The 19,384-nt window shown below is 49.9% G+C and overlaps 1 protein-coding gene across 1 annotated transcript; it reads right to left on the reverse strand.

The window, feature by feature from the left end:
* Window positions 1-4,728: 4,728 nt before the first annotated feature.
* Window positions 4,729-5,651, reverse strand: NANOS1 (nanos C2HC-type zinc finger 1; the record flags this gene model as incomplete). Its single annotated transcript, XM_080621333.1, has 1 exon — window positions 4,729-5,651. One exon carries the CDS (start codon window positions 5,649-5,651, stop codon window positions 4,866-4,868), a length of 786 nt encoding a protein of 261 aa, XP_080477459.1. The 3' UTR covers window positions 4,729-4,865.
* Window positions 5,652-19,384: the final 13,733 nt, after the last annotated feature.

Raw genomic sequence — 19,384 nt, forward strand, 5'->3', positions numbered from 1 at the left:
GCAGGTGACCAGGTATGAACAGTTCAGTGTCTTTCCTGCTCCAGGAGCAGCCCAGAGGCTGGGCCTCAGGTGATGGGCAGGGCTGGGGACCATCAGGATGCTCAGCAGAAGTATGGCACAGGTATTTCAATTGCATCCTTTAAGAGTTTCGATTATGTGCCACAGACATTTTAATAATGCCATTCAGAGGTGGCCCATGCGAACCTTACCGAGTTCAACAAGGCCAAGTGCAGGGTCCTGCATCTGGGTTAGGGCAATCCCAAGGAAAAACACAGACTGGGAAAGACTGGATGGAGCAGCCCTGAGGAAAAGGACTTGGGGATGCTGGGTGAGGAGCAGCTCCCTATGACCTCACTTCAGTGTGTGCTTGAGCCCAGAACCACCCCCGTGTCCTGGGCTGCACCCCCGACCATGAACAGCAGTAGAGGGAGAGGATCCTGCCCCTTCTGCTGTGCTCTGGAGAGACCCCCCCTGCAGCCCTGATCCAGCTCTGGGGCAGCAGCACAAGAGGGACCTGGAGTTGTTGGAGTGAGTCCAGAGGAGGCCACGGAGATGCTGCGAGGGCTGGAGCAACTCTGCTCTGGAGCCAGGCTGAGAGAGCTGGGCTGGGGCAGCCTGGAGAAGAGAAGGCTCCTGAAGGGGAGACCTTAGAGCAGCTCCAGTGCCTGAAGGGGCTGCAGGAAACCTGGAGAGGGGCTTGGGACAAGGGCCTGTAGGGACAGGCCAAGGGGAATGGCTTGAACCTGCCAGAGGGGAGACTGAGATGAGCTCTTAGGCAGAAGCTCTTCCCTGTGAGGGTGCTGAGGCGCTGGCACAGGGTGCCCAGAGAAGCTGTGGCTGCCCCATCCCTGGCAGTGTTCAAGGCCAGGTTGGACACAGGGGCTTGGAGCAAGCTGCTCCAGTGGAAGGGGTCCCTGCCCATGGCAGGGGTTGGAGCTGGGTGAGCTGTAAGGTCCCTTCAACCCAAACCAGGCTGGGATTTTGTGATTTCTAGAATGCCTTTGTTCTAAATAAAAATAAAATTAAACCCCCCCACAAGATTTTGAGACCTGCAGACCAGGGCAGGGCAACAAATGAAGTGGTTTCGCTCCAGCCTGGGCACAGCCACAGCTGCATCTTGGGACTCCATCACACAGGCCTCGGAGGGAGCAGGATCAGGAGCACACTGTGCAGCTATAGTGCAGGTGGGCAGGGGACAGCAGGAGGCTGTCTCAAACAGGAAGAGTTCTCCAGGCCTTGCTTTGCTGTAGAAGTGATGCATCGTTGTTGTTTTAATATCCATGGGCTGCAGCCATTGACAGGAGCTGCTACATGTCAGTAAGTTTCCCTTCTGTAACTAAATGGTGCTGTTCAGTGGTGTAAGGCTACAAAGTGAAGGGGTTTGGTCAGCGAAACACACAATTCCCAGTTTAGCCGTAATTCAGACACTGGTGCCCACCCTGCGTGCTTCACCACAGGGCTGCAGGAAGCAGGCACACAAGTGGCACACCACCACCCCCTAATTCTTCCTATTTGACCACAGCAGGACCAGCTAGAACTGAAATGTCCTGCACTTTGAAAAGTAGAAAGGAATTGTTAATGCATTTAATTATGGTAGGATGGAGATTCCGTGAGCTATTCCACTGCTTTATGCCAAGCAACATCTCCCCTCCTGCCTTTTAAGCTTCCTTAGTCATTTCGCTCTCGGGCAGAAGGAAGATCTACTGCCTTCCGACAGCTTTTTCTATTTATTTAGTGCATCAATTGTTTTGTTCCAGCAACAGGCATATCAGGAGGAATTCTCCTGCTTCCCATGTGATGGGTCACAAACTACCTCCAGTAAACAGTAACCTATATATTCAGTGGTTCAAACTGGCACATCCATAGGAAAAAGACACTTTAGAACCACTGTGGTTTAGTCCTATGGCAAAGCAGCAAGCAGAGGGCTTCTGGTCAGGCGATGATGAGCAAACCCTGTCCAAACAGCATTTCCACTCCAGATGGCTCCAGACTTACCTGACTGCAGCTGATAGAGTTATTTATGCAGATGAAATTAGTTTTTCATTAGAAGTAGCTTGCTTGTTGCCAAGAAGAGGGCCAGCTGAGGGTGACTATAGGCTGTCCAACACTGTTCACTCCTCTTATCAGAGCATCACTATGAAAAACCCCATCCCTTACATGCTTAGTAGCATTTCCCTGTAACACAGGGATTCTCTGAAGATAAAATACTTGATGTAAACCAGTGGCCATAATATACTTTGATTTGCAGATATACATAGGATAAATGAAAACAACATCTGGTTTTCTTAGACCTCTTTAGTGGAGCATAAACAGCTCCAACCCAGGCTGCTTTCACATTAATCTATTTGCTACTCCTAGGATTTAAATTACTAATGTCAATGGTTTCCAGTATTAAAGAAATGAAAGTAACACGATAAGCACCATCTATTGTAATAAGCTTTGCAGAGTGATCAAGAACAAGCATGTTTCTGCTTACCTGGTGCCACAAGGAGTGTGCTAGTGCACAGGAAATCACAGCTGCTTACTTTAAAACAACCCAAAAAACCCTTAAAGGCTCAGTCTTTACAAGATGATGACTTTAAGGGGAAAAATACCCTGATGAATGATCACGGAAAGTAAACTCAACAGCCCTGTTCTCAGGCTGCCTTTTGCCAGATCTGTGTCTTGTCATTTCCTTTCTGGAATAGTTTGAGCTTCCCCAGAACCCCAACTGGTCTTTTGCCACCTTACCTGTTAAGCCTTTGATCAGATGCAATGGGCAGCTCAGCCATCCCACAGCAAGGCTGTGAGTACAGGGGTAGGAGGAGAGAACAGGCAGCAGCAGAGGCCATCGATACAACAGTTTGACACAGGCAGAGGGGGAAACAGGTGCTGCAAGAGATCAGAGCCATCCAAAGCAGGGGATCTTCTGATACCTCAATGAACTTCCAGGTGTTGCTACACAGTTAAAGTACAGAGCAGAGGAGGGCTGGGTACATCACACACACTACAAGGAGCACCTCTGATCCAGCCCTGCCAGAATCACCCCTCAGAAAACACCCGACACAGATTGTCTCACATCTTTCTTGCTTTTGTGTCCAGTAACAATTAATGGCATTAAAATGTATATACTGATCTTCAGACTTCCCACAAGGAGGTAACAAAACTACACAGGAAAACTCTCGCCATAGTATCACCCTTGAGCTTGATTCTAAGGGCTGGTGGTACAGATTAAACCTAGGAGGACCAAGCAGCACAAACAGAAACGTATCTAACAGAAGAGCCAGTGGTGTGCGACCATAGAGCAAGAGACAACACAAAGCTATTTAACAGGAGGAGGGTCAGCTGGGAAGTGTCATTTAATGCAACCCCCTTGCATTCGGTAATTAGACCTGACACCATCTTTGGAACCATTTGATGAAGATTTAAGAGAACATTTCTACACAAAACTAGTTTCTCCCTCTGGACCAGTGTGATTCAACAGCACTGGTGAATAACAAACCCTGGGCCTCCACCCCATCTCCCACCCTATGAGCAGCTTATCTAAAGGAATCCACGTCACCCCTCATTCTCCCAGCTCCCTCTGCCAGGACCTCTCTCCCTTCTCACCCTCTTGGTTATGCCCCTGCAGACCCTGCACAATGCTCTCTTCACCTCTTGCTCTCAGCAGGGCACCCCCCCAGCCCCAGCACTCCTCCATGCCCCATCGCTAAAGTCAACTACAGCATAACCCACTTTGTGTGGGGTACTCAGGCACCAGCCTTGCAGCTTTGGAGGGCTCCTAAGCAAACCACAGGTCTGCTGCTGCTCCCTGTCCTGCCTCTGACTCACAATAAAAGCAATTTCTGATCTCTCAAGGGTCAGAAGCAATGCAGCCCTGTCTGGTACTTGTTACCAAGGAGCTGCCATCACCCGGGGTCCAGGTCTTCAGCTTCCATCTCGTGTTTTGTATAGTCTACGTAGCGTTAACGATATCTGTTTATCACACAGGTAGATCCTTTCCACCTTGCAATGAGTTAACGCCACATTCTCTCAACTCCAAAAACGTGCAACCTCCCTTTCCCCAGCTCTCCTACAGGCACAGCCTTCTGCTTCACCTGGGTCTCTTCTCTCTAAAGGCTTCCCATCTCCTCCCTGCTCTCCACCACAAACAAGCTGCGTCAAAGCTCAGTCCCTGCCGTGCTTAATGCCTCTCCTTCGGCAGAGAGGGCTCCCTTTGCCCCTCAGCCCACAGTCATTACGCTCCCAAACAGCACTTCGATGCTTCCTCCCCTCAAGCCGCACACCAGACACAGGGATTCACGGGTGTAACGGCTCAAGGGGTGCTGTGGGGCTCGGCGCTGCTCTCCCACCGTGCCAGGGGGTCTGTGCCCATTTCGGGAAGGAAATGGTGTGTTTCATTAGCGAGCGCAGGTTTGACGGCGATTTGCTTCCCGGTGTTTAAGATCGGCAAAGAGAACCGCTCAGTTGTTCACTTCCAGACCCGAAGGGTGTCGTACCCGACTAAACACTCGGCTATTAGCAGGCACCGCGACAGCTCTCCCTCCTTCCCTCTCCTCCCGTCCCACCGGCGCGGCACCAGCCGGACCCCCGACGGCACAGAGCAGTTCGGGACGGGGGCTCCCTTCTCCCTTCCCAGTTAGATCTCCCCGTAACTCCGTCTCCGTAAAAATCACATATATATATATTTTGTTTCTTACAATAACCAAACACAGTGCGTCTACGCTGCGCGATCCCCGCGGCCCCGCGCCGGGCTCCGCACCGACCAGCGCGCACCGACCCCGGCCCGGCCTTCAATACACCGACGTGTGAGGTGAGGGGGGAAGACTCCAAAGACCAAAACCCCAACGGGCAGGAGCGGGAGGCGGCAGCCGGGGTCCCGGCACCTAACGGCCCTTCTTGCCCAGCGCGGTCCGGGCGTGTTTGAGCTGCCGGGCCGCCTGCATTTTGGAGAGGGGACAGTACTTGATGGTGTGGGCATTGTCGCCGCTGGCGCCGCAGAGGGGGCAGGTGTAGCGGCGCAGCACCGGGCACAGGACGCGGCCGTCGGGTCCCTTGAGAATATGGGTGGTGTAGAGAGCCACGGCCTCCTTGTTGTTCCGGCAGAAGACGCAGACCTGCAGCTCGGGCTTGAGCAGGCGAGAGGCGGCCCGCGGGTGCGCCGGCAGCCGCCCCGCTACCACCACACCGCCCCACGCGTGGCCGGAGCCCTCCCGGACCGGCAGCTCCCCCGAGCAGTCCAACACTACGGCGGCGGGGCCGCCGCGACCGGGGAACGGGCTGAAGTCGGCGAAGCGCTCCTCCAGCAGCCCCTCGCCGTGGTGGTGGTGATGATGGTGGTGGTGATGCCCGCACAGGTCCAGGTCGTGCAAGTCCAGCGCGCCCTCGAAGTACGGCCCCGCCGCTTCTTCCTCCTCTTCCTCTTCTTCTTCCTCCTCCTCGGCCGGCGGCACAGCAGCCGCCACCACCACCGAGGGGGGCTCGGCGCCGAAGCCCTTACCGGGACGCACGGCTTTAGTGATGAGCGTGGCCAGCCCCAGGTAATCGTTCCAGGAGTTGAACACGTTCCCGCAGGCGCTGTGGCTCCGGCCGCCGTAGCGGGCGCCCGGCAGGCACTCCACGGCCGGGAGGTGCCGGTGCTGCTCCAGCTTGCCGCCGGGGAAAGCCTCCATGGGGGTACGGCCGCACGGGAGCTCCCGCTCCCCCGAGGGCCCTGCGGGGCTGCGCTGAGGGACCCGTCCGTACCCCGGGACCGCGGCTGAGCACCGCCCGCCCGGCCTCGCTCCGCGCCCTCCTCCGCCGCCTCTGGGGGCGCGCGGCCGCGCAACGCGCCTCAAATAGGGGGTGGTGGCTGGAGGGAGGGGGGGAAGCCGGCGGGGTGGACCCCGCGCTCCTATTGGCCGCTGGTCAGCGCCCCCTCACGCTCATTGGCTGGAAGGCGGAGGGGCGGGGCGTGTAGTGGTTTGAAGAGGGGGGGGCCGCGGTGGAGGCGCAGGTGTGGAGGCACGTGCGGGCGGGGCCGGATGGAGGGCGGGAACAGGGCGGGCGCGCGGCGCCACCTCAGCGCTACCTCAGCCCCTCAGAGCCCTCCTCAGCCTCCCAAGAGCTCTCTCCGGGCAGTTTTAGTCCCTTCAGAGCCCCCGCTGCCGGAGAGGAGAGGTCCGGGTGAGCCGGATCCGGCCCTGCTCTACCCAGCCCCGTCGGGAAGGAGCGGTGCGGCTCAGAGCGCTGACACGGTCTCGGGGATGGGTCATCATCTTCGACAGGGCGATGCAAGGGTGAAACACGCTTCAGCCCGGCGAAGACTCTGGAGGGGCCTTCCTGAAGCCTTTCAGCTCTTAAAAGAGGTCTATAAGAAAGATGGGGAAGACTTTTCTGGGTTCCTTCCAACCCAAGCCATTCTGTGTCTATCTTTGGTGATAGACAATCCAAAATAGAAAGCTGTTAGTGCTGGTTAAGCTTGTTAAGGACAACAGATGCCTTCCCATAAGTGCTGGTAGGTGTGTGGGGAAGAGGTGGTTTCTCCTCTGGGCTCCTCTAATAAATGGGTTTGATTGTTATTATCTAAAGGTAATGGAAGTTTTGGACTGGATCCTTGTTGCCGTAACTCAGCACCACAAAGCTGCTTGCTCACACCTTGCATCCCCTCAGGCAGGATGGGGAGAATCAAAAGAATGTAAACCCCACATGTTGAGATAAGAACAATTTAATAACTAAAATATAACATAAAACTACTACTACTAAAGGAAATAACAAGGGGAACGAACATAAAACTAAAAGGGGAAAGGGAAACAAACAGTAAACACAAGTGATGCACAACACAACTGCTCACCACTCGCTGATACCCAGCCCGACCCAAGCAGTGATTGGTCCCTACTGAGTAACTCCCCCCAGTTTATATAGTGGGCATGACGTGCTGTGGTATGGAATACCTCTTTGGCTAGTTTGGGTCAGGTGTCCTGTCTCTGCTTCCTCCCAGCTTCTTGTGCCCCTCCTCATGGGCAGAGCATGAGAGACTGAAAAGTCTTTGACTGGGGTAAGTTCTACCGAGCAGCAACTAAATCATCTGTGTGTTACCAGCATTGTCATCAGACTGAAGCCAAAACACAGCACTGCACCAGCTACTGGGAAGGAAATTAACTCCATCCCAGTCAAAACCAGCACAGTCTTAGATGAGGTATATGCACCTAGGTGTGTGGAACTGGTGTGGTAGATACAACCCAAAAAGAGCCAGCAGCAGGCTTTGGGCAGTGGGCGCCCATCGAGGGTGCTGTGCGAGGGATCCCAGCAGCAGGATGGGTGCTGGTGTCCCACAGCATCCACTGGGTGAGCCTAGGTTTTGGTGGACTCACCCCTCTGCCTGGTGCTTGCAGAGCTGCTGCCCATGCTGCTGGATGACGAGTGAGGTGCAAGTCCCCTTTCCTGCCCCTGACAATTCCCATCCAGCCTGCCTCACCCCAAAAAAGCAGATTCCCCTCTGTGAAGCATGTGCATGCCTTTCCATTTGGGCATGAGGAGTTAAAAATGCAGCTGCAATTAAAAATCCTATTAATTTCCAGCCGCTGGTAAGAGCTGCTGGGCTGAGCAGGGTGAGTGGAGGTTTATCAGTAGTAAATCTGTCTCCCCTGTGCACAGCCTTGATTTGTAGGTCTGACAGGCAGGTGAAGCGGTTTTACAACGTGGTTTGTTTGCAGCTGAAATCATAGAATCATGGAATGGTTTGGGTTGGAAGGGACCTTATAGCTAGTTCCAACCTCCTACCACAGGCAGGGACACCTTCCACTAGAGCAGATTGCTGAAAGCCAGGAAATTGGCAGGTTTCAAAAGCTCAGATATCAGAAATACCCCCCCGAGGGGCCAGTGTACAGCACTCCAAGGTCTTGATGCGTTTCTCCAGCCTCCTGAAGCAGCTGGGAAGTAGGTGTACCAAGGATGAAGGAACAATGTGGATGGTTGCAGGGAGTAAAGATGGCTGGAAGCAGAGTGTGAATGCTCAGGTTGGAAAATGGAGCTCCTTTTAGTAAAAGAAGTCTTGTTCTGGAGCTGTGCTCACTGTGGGACACAGTTCTGCACTAGGTGACCACAGGGACATTTTAGTTGTGCATCATCAGGCTCAGCCTAAAGTCTAAAATCCTAAACCTGGATGCAGTTACACAAAAGGAGCATTTCAGTGCCTGTGCAGTGAGGCACAAGGACACAGCCTCTCTGAGCACAACTGCACGGCCTGATCTATGTGAGTGATGGGCGCTTGCAAGTTGTGCTGGAGGAATGGCAGAGGTAACAGATAGGTGAAACTGCACAGGGCGATCAGTCAGAGTGTTCCAGCATTGCATCCTGGGGCAGTTGTTGTCACTCATCTTCATCTCTAGACATTTTAAGAGGAAGTCTTGGAGAATGAATAATTCAAAATCACTTCATGCTGTAGCAGGGAGGAAAAAGATCCTGTTCCCCTCACTGCTAATGCAGGGGATGATGAAGAACACAGAGCAGCACCAAAATAGCCTCACTAGGCAAATACCGTGAAGGATGGGTACCCGTCACAGCACTGCAGTAACAGCACCCTCTGACCGACAGCTCTGGCAGAACTCATGTGCATCAGCAATCCAAGCACATAAGTTATGTTGCCAAAGTTACTTCTGTGCTTTCCCTGTCCAGAGTGTTGTCAATGGCCCCTCATGTTGAGCAAAGGCTCAGCAGCTTAACTCAGGCACTGGGTCTCTGCAGAGCTGTCAGGAGCTATCAGACTTCCATCGTCCTTGTACCAGCTCCTTGGGTGGCACATCACAGTGCAGGTGAAAGGGTAGGGAATGCTGCTGTTCATGCTGGAGCAAATCAGTGTCCTGGGGAAACTCCTTTGCCAGTTTCAAGCAGTAAACAAAAGCTACAGTCAAGAACAGCTAATAGACAAATGACTGCTCCTAGGAAGGATGAAGCGTTGGCATTTTGGTGCTCTTCGGAAATGTTTTTCATTTGAAACATTTAGAACTGCATGGAAAACTATTGCTTTGTCCTCAGCTGGAGTTTGGAACTATTTCTGACTCTATCCCAAACTACCCTTTTGGCAACCATTGTAAGGACCTTGACAGCATAAGACCACGGCTGTCTTGCTGGTGTTTGATGTGAATTCTTGTGGCAAGGCTGAACAGCAACCCTGGAGAACCATCGGCTGGAGCAAAAGTGACAAATAGCTGTTGGCACTGTGACTTCAGCACCACAGGACAGACTCTGCCCGGTGAAGGGGAAAGTTTCCTGAAGTCCTTCAGAGCAGCGAGAACCCATGTCGGAGATTTAAGCCGATCTGAGCTCAGGAAGCCATCAGATCTGCTGGGAGGGACTGGTTTGGAAGCTCCTGCTGGCTACAGGAGTTTGTTGAGCATAAGATTGCTCCTGGGAATATATATTTACATATATATATATATGAGATATATATATGAAAACCGGAGCCATAGAGCTATAAACTATGGTAGTGGACATCAGCATACATGCCACCCTGCTCTGAGGGATGGTGGGGGGATGACTGGGGCCACCAAACCACGTCTGGCTGCTGACTGCCATGGGGAGAGCCTGTCTGGGCAGCGCTCCCCGGCATGCCATGGGTGCAGTATCCCTGGGCATCGCTGCCCATCAAGAAGCCTTTTAAATCCAGTGAACCAAGCAACATGGTGCTGCTCTTATGAGTGCCAACAGTGACGTCTTTGTGTAGGGTTGGAGGAAACACTTCTAAATATTAAAGGCAAAATGATCTACCAGAACAAGAGAAGGATTTAAGCACAGGGGGTTTTGGGTGCACACAGGACAGCTGTCAAGTTTGGAGAGAAGATTAGCAGTTCATTTGAGAGCTACGTTAGGAAAGAGCTTACTCCAGGGTGGGAAGGCTGTTAGCTCCCTGGAGGCTGGGGAGGATTTAGCGTGTGTAAGTGTTGATGTATTGTGCACGTTCTGAAGCTTGCCATCCCAGCAGCTTTGATACATTCCAGCTTTTCTTTAAAACCCCTTTGGATGTTAAAGCGACTTTCATTTAACGTGGGAGATGTTGACAAGCTCCCCCAGGAGGCTGGCGACTTCTCTGAAGGGTCTTGTAAAATACTAGCTTCACCACCACTGCTAGATGATTTTTTCTCCCCCCCTCCCCTCTCTGGAATATCAAGGAGTGGTTTGTTTCTGACAGCACTAAAAATACATTAGGTGCCTGCTGACACGGGAAAGATATGGCCTGTGCTGGTTGGACTCCCAGCCTAGTGTTCAGGGATTCTATCTAAAGCTTTTGGCTTAACAGATGATGCTTGTGTTCAGAAAGCTGAAGTTTATAGCACAGAGTGATCCTTCTGTTTGGAAGATGGGAAGCAGCTGGTGGGAGTAACATGGATGAGTTACGTTTTCAGCAAAGGAACACAAACACCAGTCAGCTTCAGCTTGGAGCCTGCTCACAGGCTCCAGTGCCCATGTTTGACGTGCCCGTAGGTTAAGCACTTTCCTCCGTGTTTCCCTTTTCCCAAGGTTGATGTGCACAAGGGGTTGTGCTCTATGTGCACATGGGGTGGCTGTGCTGGCTGGGGGCTCTGAGGAGGATGCCCCTACTCTGTGTTTCTGGTGTGGGGAAGGTGAGGGGCACTGGGCATGGCAGCCTGCAGGCCTTGGGGAAAGGAGGGCTTCAGCTGGCACGAGTATCGGTGAGAAATGTAATGAGATGATTCTAGCTCTTTTTACTGCCAAAAATACACTGGGATGGAGGATTAGGGAAGAAAAAGCCAGCTGTGATATATAGCTTTGGTTTAGGGAATCTTTCTTTGATGCTGTGCTTTTGCTTTTATTGTGTGGAAGCAGCTGATCCTTCAAGGAGGCAGAAATCTGTTTGACTGTACAGGAGGCAGCGGTGGTCTCGCCATCCTCTGATGTGTGCTGAGCCCAGTGGGCTATTTCTGCAGAACCAAACACGTTCAGTGTTTCTGTACCAGGTTATCAAATGTCTCCAGGGTGTAGACTGCAATTTTAACACATCGCGCTGGAGGCATGACTGACTGACTGTCCTTTGTCTTCAGCAGTGTTAGAGTTACATGACAGTCCTCAGGCAACTGCAGCTAATGTTCACTTGGGCAAACGTTGCTGGTGAGGGCCAGCTGTATTTTTAGCTGTCTTTTAATTTGATTCAGCCATCAAAAATGCAGAGCAGCACACAGGGGTAGTCAGCTCTCTAAGAACTGGTGCTCCACCTCTTCACATGCAGACGACTGGAAAGAGCCGAGAGGGAAAAATAAAGGTGTTTCCAAGAGTACATCATTGCTGGGTGAAGAGACAGCATGATGTTAGCCTGCTTCATGGGTGTAAAACCAGAGGAGGCAGTTGTAGGTCCCCAGTGAAGCAGAACTAGACTGTTGATTCCCAGCTCTTGGTATCCAGAGAAACTTCCCAGCTCTCTTTGATTGCGGTGCTCAAGGTTTAAGTGAGGAACTGGGGCTGTGATCCCAGAGCAACATCTAGAAAACCACACAGAAACAAATAATCCTATTTAACTAGAGCCTTTGACTAATGCCACCAGTTGATAGACCTGGAATAAAATATTGATGAACTATCTCATAACATGGGCACTGGACAAGCTGGGGCTTTGGGTGGCATGGAGAAACCAAGTAGTGATCACAAAGTACTAATGTACAAGTGAAGTTATACAGGCAGCCTAACTATGGCTCTGCTTGACTGTTGAGTGCTTGATTTTCCAGCATCATGACATAATTTTCCCTATTTTATTTTATTTCTAGCAATGGCATCTTCTGCATCCCATATGTTTTGAACTGAAGCCTTCAGTAGAGCCTGAACTGCAGTCGAGCAGCATCAGTCTAGCTATGGCTGTAGTGGTCAGCGTGCACAGAGGCATTCATAGGGGCTGCTGAGGCGATGGCTGAGCCCTCTCCAGGGCTGACAGCAAATGGGAGGAGAATAGACTTCATGTTTTGTGGGTTGACAGTGTAAAGAGGAGAGAAGCTGATTTCCCTCTGCCTCAGAAAAGTTTCTCAGCTAAAACTGAGCTAGTTTTCAGGATGCAAAGTGTTTTCTGGACACAGACCTTTTTAAATCTCCAGATTCAGAGCACTGCTGAATGTGTTGAAAAGAGTAGCTGGTAAAAAAAATCCATTACAAGCCAACTTTTACAATCAAAAATGTATCCACTTTTGTTATCGTGGCTGATAAACAGCAGACACTATCAGCTCTTCCATCATCTCTTGCAAATGCATGGAATTTAAAGGAGAATGCAAAGGTCGTAGAGGACCAGCCAGGGTTTTGACTTGCCCATCCAAACTACCGCAGAACACAAATACAAGCCAAGAATCCACTGTTTATCAGCAGAAGCATATTTTTCCTGAGGATATAGTAACTCACATTCATATCTCATGGAGAAGAATGTCAAAGTAACATGGAAATCCATATAGACTTCTGATGAGAAAATCAGGTTTTATGAAAACTGAAAGGGGTATTTTGTTTAGGAGCAATTTGTGTTTATGCTTTTCCGAATACATCAGGGGTGTGTAATAAATGCTATAAGCAATTCAGGTTCTACATGTCAGATAAGGTTTCCTTTTTACAGCAAATCAGACTTGCGTTCTTCCATAATGATCCTGTGAACCTGAAATAGCACAGAAAATGTGTTCATTTTACAGCTTTACAGCGAATGAAATCAAAATCTAGATTATGGACTTTATTATTACTGAATATTGTTGACTTGATGAGAAGCTCACCATGACCTGGCTGGGTGCGCTTGAGCCCAGAACCCCTCCATGTGCTAGGATACATCCACAAAGCATGAGCAGCAGATTGCTCTGCTGCGCTCTGGGGAGACCCCCCCTTGCAGCCCTGATCCAGCCCTGGAGCACCAGCACAAGGAGGCCACAGAGATGCTGCGAGGGCTGGAGCAGCTCTGCTCTGGAGCCAGGCTGAGAGAGCTGGGCTGGGTCAGCCTGGAGAAGAGAAGGCTCCTGAAGGGGAGACCTGAGAGCAGCTCCAGTGCCTAAAGGGGCTGCAGGAAACCTGGAGAGGGGCTTGGGACAAGGGCCTGTAGGGACAGGCCAAGGGGAATGGCTTTAACCTGCCAGAGGGGAGACTGAAATGAGCTCTTAGGCAGAAGCTCTTCCCTGTGAGGGTGCTGAGGCACTGGCACAGGATGCCCAGAGAAGCTGTGGCTGCCCCATCCCTGGCAGTGTTCAAGGCCAGGTTGGACACAGGGGCTTGGAGCAACCTGCTCTAGTGGAAGGTGTCCCTGCCCATGGCAAGGGTTGGAACTGGATGAGCTTTAAGGCCCCTTCCAACCCAAACTATTCTAGGATTCTATGATATCTTAAACTTAAGTTGGAGCAACTAAGACAGGGTGGATGTTTGGAATCCAACAGCTCTTATCCATGCTGAGTTGCTCAGCTGCAGGCAATGCCACTACACCCACTGACACTGGCCTGTGACCTGACCTGTGCGTTCTGAAACACAGAGGTTGAAATCCTGGCTCGCTGGCCTCTGCTGTAACCAGGGTGTCATTTACAGAGCTTATTGTGGGCAGCACTTTATTACTATGCACTTCTGTCAGTGTACACCCCAGAGCTTCATGTCAGAGATTCGTGCTATCAGTGCTTTTTGGAGGGTTTGATAGTTTAGAGGTTTCACACTTCTAAATTTGAAGTGTAATGCTGTTTCACACTGTCTTTTAACTCCAGGGTAATAATAAATGAAAAGCCATTTCAGCAAACACTTAAGCACGTGTTTACCATCGCAGCCTTCCTACATTACTTGCAGTTTTCCTCAAAGTTGGCAGTTTCTGTTAGACTTCATGAGGCTGCAGAGTTTTTAAAGCACAGAGAAATGTTACGGTGACTTGCAATGCATGGTAAAATACTGCTCAGCGATGGAACTCCTGCTTACTTCAAGGGGTTAGCCAGGAGTTTATGTACTGATTGCGTTGTGTGCTGCCCATGTTTTCTTGTCTCCTGTGCAAGGTCATGGAAGTGGAAAGCCAAGCCACACCAATGCATTTGGGAAAAAGCACAGGCTTTTTGTTTTGGACAAGCCTCTGGACTCATTGAAAAGAGTTATTTCAAATCAAATTTTGGCTAGACACTCTGCATTCCATTCTGTATTCCTCCTCTCCCAAAATTACTGCTCCAGGATATGCTTGAGAGAACTAGATGCTTGCACAAGGATTTATTGCTTTTCTTTTCTGAATTGGTTCTGAACCTGAATCACCAAGTGCTGGTGCATATTTCTAATAGCAACAAGAATTCCAGCAGAATTTCTGAGGTCTGCCTGGCTGATTCCATCCAGCCAAGGCTCCTGCTAAGCTCCTGGGCAGAGCCAGCCACAGCAAGGACTTAAAGACAACCACAAATTGCCTTCTGAAGGCTTTTTTGTGTGAAATTTTACCAAGCACAAGGCATATTTATTAGTTGATCACATAAATGTCACACACACATGCAAGACAGAGGGTAAGTTCCTGATATATTAATTTCACATGGTGGGGATAAGAGTATTTCTCTTGACAACTTGATTAAATTTGTAAAAGAATCCTAGTGAAAACCATCTTTAGTCAAGCTGATAAGTATGATTTAACTGTAAGAGAAAAGCAAGTGGCAAAGTCAGGCTTGAACTTGGAAACTACTCCTCTTGTGTTCTGCTTTGTTGTTTGGTAAAAGGAGTAAGCAGAAGGTTCTCCATTGTTCTGCTCGGTGGGGCTGCTTTTCTTAATCTGAAATTGAACTTGTTGCTATTGGGAAGAAGAGTGATGACCAAGAAAAGAGTGAAACAACTGAAGAGTACTCAAGAAAATAACCCAAATAATTTATATTTCGAATATATTCTGACGTCTTTTGTCTTCTCGGAAGTCATAGTGGACTTCGAGGCTTAACATTTGGGGGAAAGAAGCCCTTCATTAAAGATTCATCACCTCCACCCTGAGATTTCCAGCAGACATGTTTGGGGACATGGGGTGTATTCTCTGGCTGAAGAGAGGAGGTTGGAGTTTCAGAGCCTGAGTTCCTCTGATCTTATGATCTCAGCAAGTTGTTTCCCAGAACATTTTGTGCTGCACAAGAAGGAGAATGACCCTCAGGCTGTCCCATCCCTGGCAACGTTCAAGGCCAGGTTGGACAGGGCTTGGAGGAACCTGGTCTAGTGGAAGGTGTCCCTGCCTGTGGCAGGGGGTTGGAAATGGATGAGCTTCAATTTCCCTTCCATCCCAAACCATTCTATAATTCTATGTTAATGTAAACATCTCAGGTCAAACACATCTTGGTTTGGGGAGGGTTCCTGGAGATCCCTGAGGGTCAGAGCTTGGGCTGCAGTGCTGTGCACCTCTTGGATCCTGCTGCTGTGTGGGCTGGTGCCTGTGTCAGGTGAGATGGGGGTTCCCATGGCAGAGCTTTCTCCCTGTGAAGGCCTCAGGGTTGTGGAGGGGCTGGTGCTCCCATTGATCTACGATAATGCCCATGCAACTGGCAGCCACCCCATGGAATCATAGAATCAACGAGGCTGGAAAAGGCCTTTAAGATCATCAAGTCCAACCATTAACCATAGGACTGCCAAGACCACCACTAAACCATGTCACTGAGGGCCTGACTGGGGCCACATGCACAGAAGGTATCATCCACCTCTCACTGCTCTCCACCATTGTGTGTGCTTCCAAAGGGCTTCTCCCTTGTTCCTTGGCTGCATCCTCCCGGCTCATGCTCACAGCTTAGGCTGGGACACAAGCCCTGTCTGCCCACAAGTCTCTCTCTCACTTCTCTGTGCACCCTCCTGCACAGAGGTTGGGGCTTGCTGGCTTCTGCCCACCCATACTCCTTATCCCTGTGAGCCCTGGGCATGGATGTGTATGGATGAGGATGAGGGTGGTTGAGTGCTCCTGTGTGCAGGTCTGTGCACAGCGATGTGTGAGTGGATTGCAATTTGCACTTCAGCATTTCACATCCCCTGGGAGCCTGTGGTAAGTTTCCAAATTCTTACACTTGTGTCACTCCATCACAAATCCCATTCGGAGCCTGACCCTGAGATCATGATTTCAGTTGTGTTTGCAGTAAGAAATATTTTGCTCAGACTTTTGGGTGCTTTTGAATGATTATATATTTTTTATTTCCTGAAGGGATAAACCACTAATTATACATGGAAATTATACCTCAAAGATCCATCTTAATAATATAATTGTAGGAGCAAGGCAACTGGTATGATTATGTGCATCACTGCATTTTTCAGCCATTAACCAGCTTTTCTTGGTTAATGAAGTTAGTAAAACCTAGAATGTGCTTTGCTGGAATATATCCAGTGGAATCTCATTATCACCTACAAGCCTTTATAATTGGGGTGATAATGTGCAAAATGTTGTATTGCTGATAAATGAGATGGGATTAAAAGAGGGCGAAGTTCTGCTCTCAGACACATGTGACAGATCTGGGGATTGCGGTTGCGTGTTTGTGCAGCCCTGTTTTGAGTTTGGGGGGTGAAGTTTCAAGCAAGGGGAGGTGCACTTGAAATGAATCCAGCAGCAAAACTAATGAGAGCTGTGACCTCTCAGGAAAGGTAGAAAGAATCAGTGCTGTCGAGTCAGGAGGAGCCTGTAGTGAGGCATGAAAATGGTCTTAAATGCCTTCAAAGCAGGGAATAATCTGTTCTTCATGATCCTGCTGGATAGGGCACAGAGGAATGGGCTTAAAGCACAGTGAGGACAGTTGACATTGGGTATTAGGGAAAAGCAGGATGGATAACTAAGAACTGGCTGACATTGCTTGGACCAGGGTGCTTTGATGGATTCCTCACTGCTGGCAGGCACCAGGAGGAGATGAGGAAGGTGTTGGCAGAGGTGGTGTGGTGTGATTGCTCCTGGCTTCAGGTGGTGGGGAACTCAAGCACCAGTGGACCACTATGATGTTATTTCACAGTTCAAGGCATATGCCTTACTTTACTGTAAGGGTGGTGAGGCACTGGAATGGGTTGCCCAAGGAAGTTGTGAATGCTCCATCCCTGGCAGTGTTCAAGGCCAGGTTGGATGAGGCCTTGGGTGGCATGGTTTAGTGTGAGGTGTCCCTGCCCATGGCAGGGGGATTGGAACTGGATGATCTTAAGGTCCTTTCCAAACCTAACTATTCTATGATTCTACGATTCTATGCAGGTGAGAGACTAGATGATGTTTTGAGGTCCCTTCCAACCCTTGGGATTCTGTGATTCTTAGCGGAGAGACCAGAGATCCACTTGGTGCTTGCACACAGACCAGATCTGCCAGGAGGATCTGTGATCAGAATTACACCTCTTACACACTTGGAATTACTGTCAGCACTGCTGATAGAGGGAGAAAAGACCACCATTGCTATGAAAGCAAAAGGGAGCATTACTGTTTGTTTCCTTGGGTGATACGGGTCATAAGGCTGCTTCTGTCTGCACTTGTTTGAATGTCAGCAGGTATGTTTAGGAAAAAAACATATCCAAATGTTATTAAAAAACCCCTGAAGTGAAGATCTTCCTGTCTGCTCCAGCTGTGGCTGCAGCAATAAGTTCATTACTTACACATCTTTGCAGTCAGAACCTGTCTGTTTTAAGTGTCAAGGTTTTCCTCTGCAATTTGCCGACCCCGATCACAACATTTCATTCTCCCTGGAAACACTGATAGTCTTTAACCAAGTCATTCCTTAACCTCCTTTCTTCATAAGCCGAATAAATTGAGCTCCCAGATCTGTAACTGCGAAGGCTGTTTTTCTGCCCTTCCTATTCCTCTCTGAACTCTCTGCAGCTTGTCAACATCCATCATGAACTGTGGGCTCTAAATTTAACATGGTCCTCCAGCGGGAGTCACACCAGCAGTGCCGGGAGCAGGGCAGGATTTGCATTCTCTGCTACAGTGCTGTGCTCAAATATTGTGTACTACTGAACAGGAACACAAAAATAGGTTCAGACCAAAGGTTTATCTAGCTCAGTGTTTTGTTCCTGACAGTAGCTTGTAGCGGGCGGATACTGAAGGGTGATATTTCCCTGTGTAGCCCCGACCTTCCCTTATCTTTTAACATAAAGATGCAATCTGAAAATCCACGCAAAGCCCTTGGTATTTACATGGTTTTGGCATCTAAATGGTCCTCTTACACCTGTAGGTTTTCAGCGTCTGTGTTGTGCTGCCCAAGGAGTTAAACTGCAAAACGGAGGAGCTGTGTCTGTGCTAAAAGGATGGGAAAGAGTATTTTTAAATCACAGCAGGCAGGTGAGAGCTGAGCTCCAGATTGAGGGACAGCATGTTCCTGCTCCCCAGGGATGGTGCTTGTCCACAGCCTGGCTTGGGGGAGGCTGCCCCAACACCCTGTGCCTGATGGCTGTGAATGCAGCAGGAGCAAACACTGCTGGAGCTCTGACAGCAGCTGCCTGAGTGTCACGGAAAGACTTACTGCAGTGTTCATAACACTGAGGAGCCCTGTCTCCCTGTCTGTAATAAATGTGCTGTGCTTAGCTAATGAACCACTGAGATCATAGAAATACAGAATCCCAGACTGGTTTGGATTGGAAGGGTCCTTAAAGCTCATCCAGTTCCAACCTGGGCAGGGACACCTTCCACTAGAGCAGGTTGCTCCAAGCCCCTGTGTCCAACCTGGCCTTGAACACTGCCAGGAATGGGGCAGCCACAGCTTCTCTGGGCTGGAAGCAGGACTGCGGGGGGGGAGAGTCCCATGAGAGTAGAGTAGAGGAGCTGTAGATGAGTATTCGATCCCCAAATCTATTGTAGCATCTCTGACTCCCTAGATTAAGCCCTGCCTCTTGTGAACATGGAGCTAGGGAACTTGTCTTGGCCCCACCAAAGCACATGGGACTTCCTTGCCTCTCCTTGGCCAGCTCCTTGGCAGTGATAAACCCTCTCCCTCAGTTATCGCTCCACTGCACTGTGTCAGCTGCAGCTTTATTAGAATCATAGAATCGTTACAGCATGATTTGACTGGTGACCTTTGCTAACACACCTGTGCTTTTGCCTAACTCCAGCTGCCTTCTCCTGCCAGGTTGGACAGAGCCTTGGGTGACACGGTTTAGTGTGAGGTGTCCCTGCCCATGGCAGGGGGGTTGGAACTGGATGATCTTAAGGTCCTTTCCAACCCTAACTATTCTATGATTCTATGATTCTATCTTAAGGTCCTTTCCAACCCAAACCTTCTGTGATTTCATGTTTTCTTTGAGTAAGGATGTTACACAGCTGAAAAGAGATCACTGTGGAGCTTCTTGGAAACTATCGGTAACGATTCCTTGTTTTCAGTTATACTTGGAGCTTTGTCAGCCTGTTTTCACCAGGTAACTAAAATAAGATATAATCCAGTCTCACGGAATTTTGTGCATGAAACTTCCATGGGAAAAGCAAGATCTCCAAAGATAAAGTCAGTGCTAGAGGGAGAAGTGGGTATGTTTGTGTTTCAAGCCG

This window comes from Psittacula echo, assembly GCF_963264785.1.
Source record: "Psittacula echo genome assembly, chromosome: 6".
NCBI lineage: Eukaryota > Metazoa > Chordata > Aves > Psittaciformes > Psittacidae > Psittacula > Psittacula echo.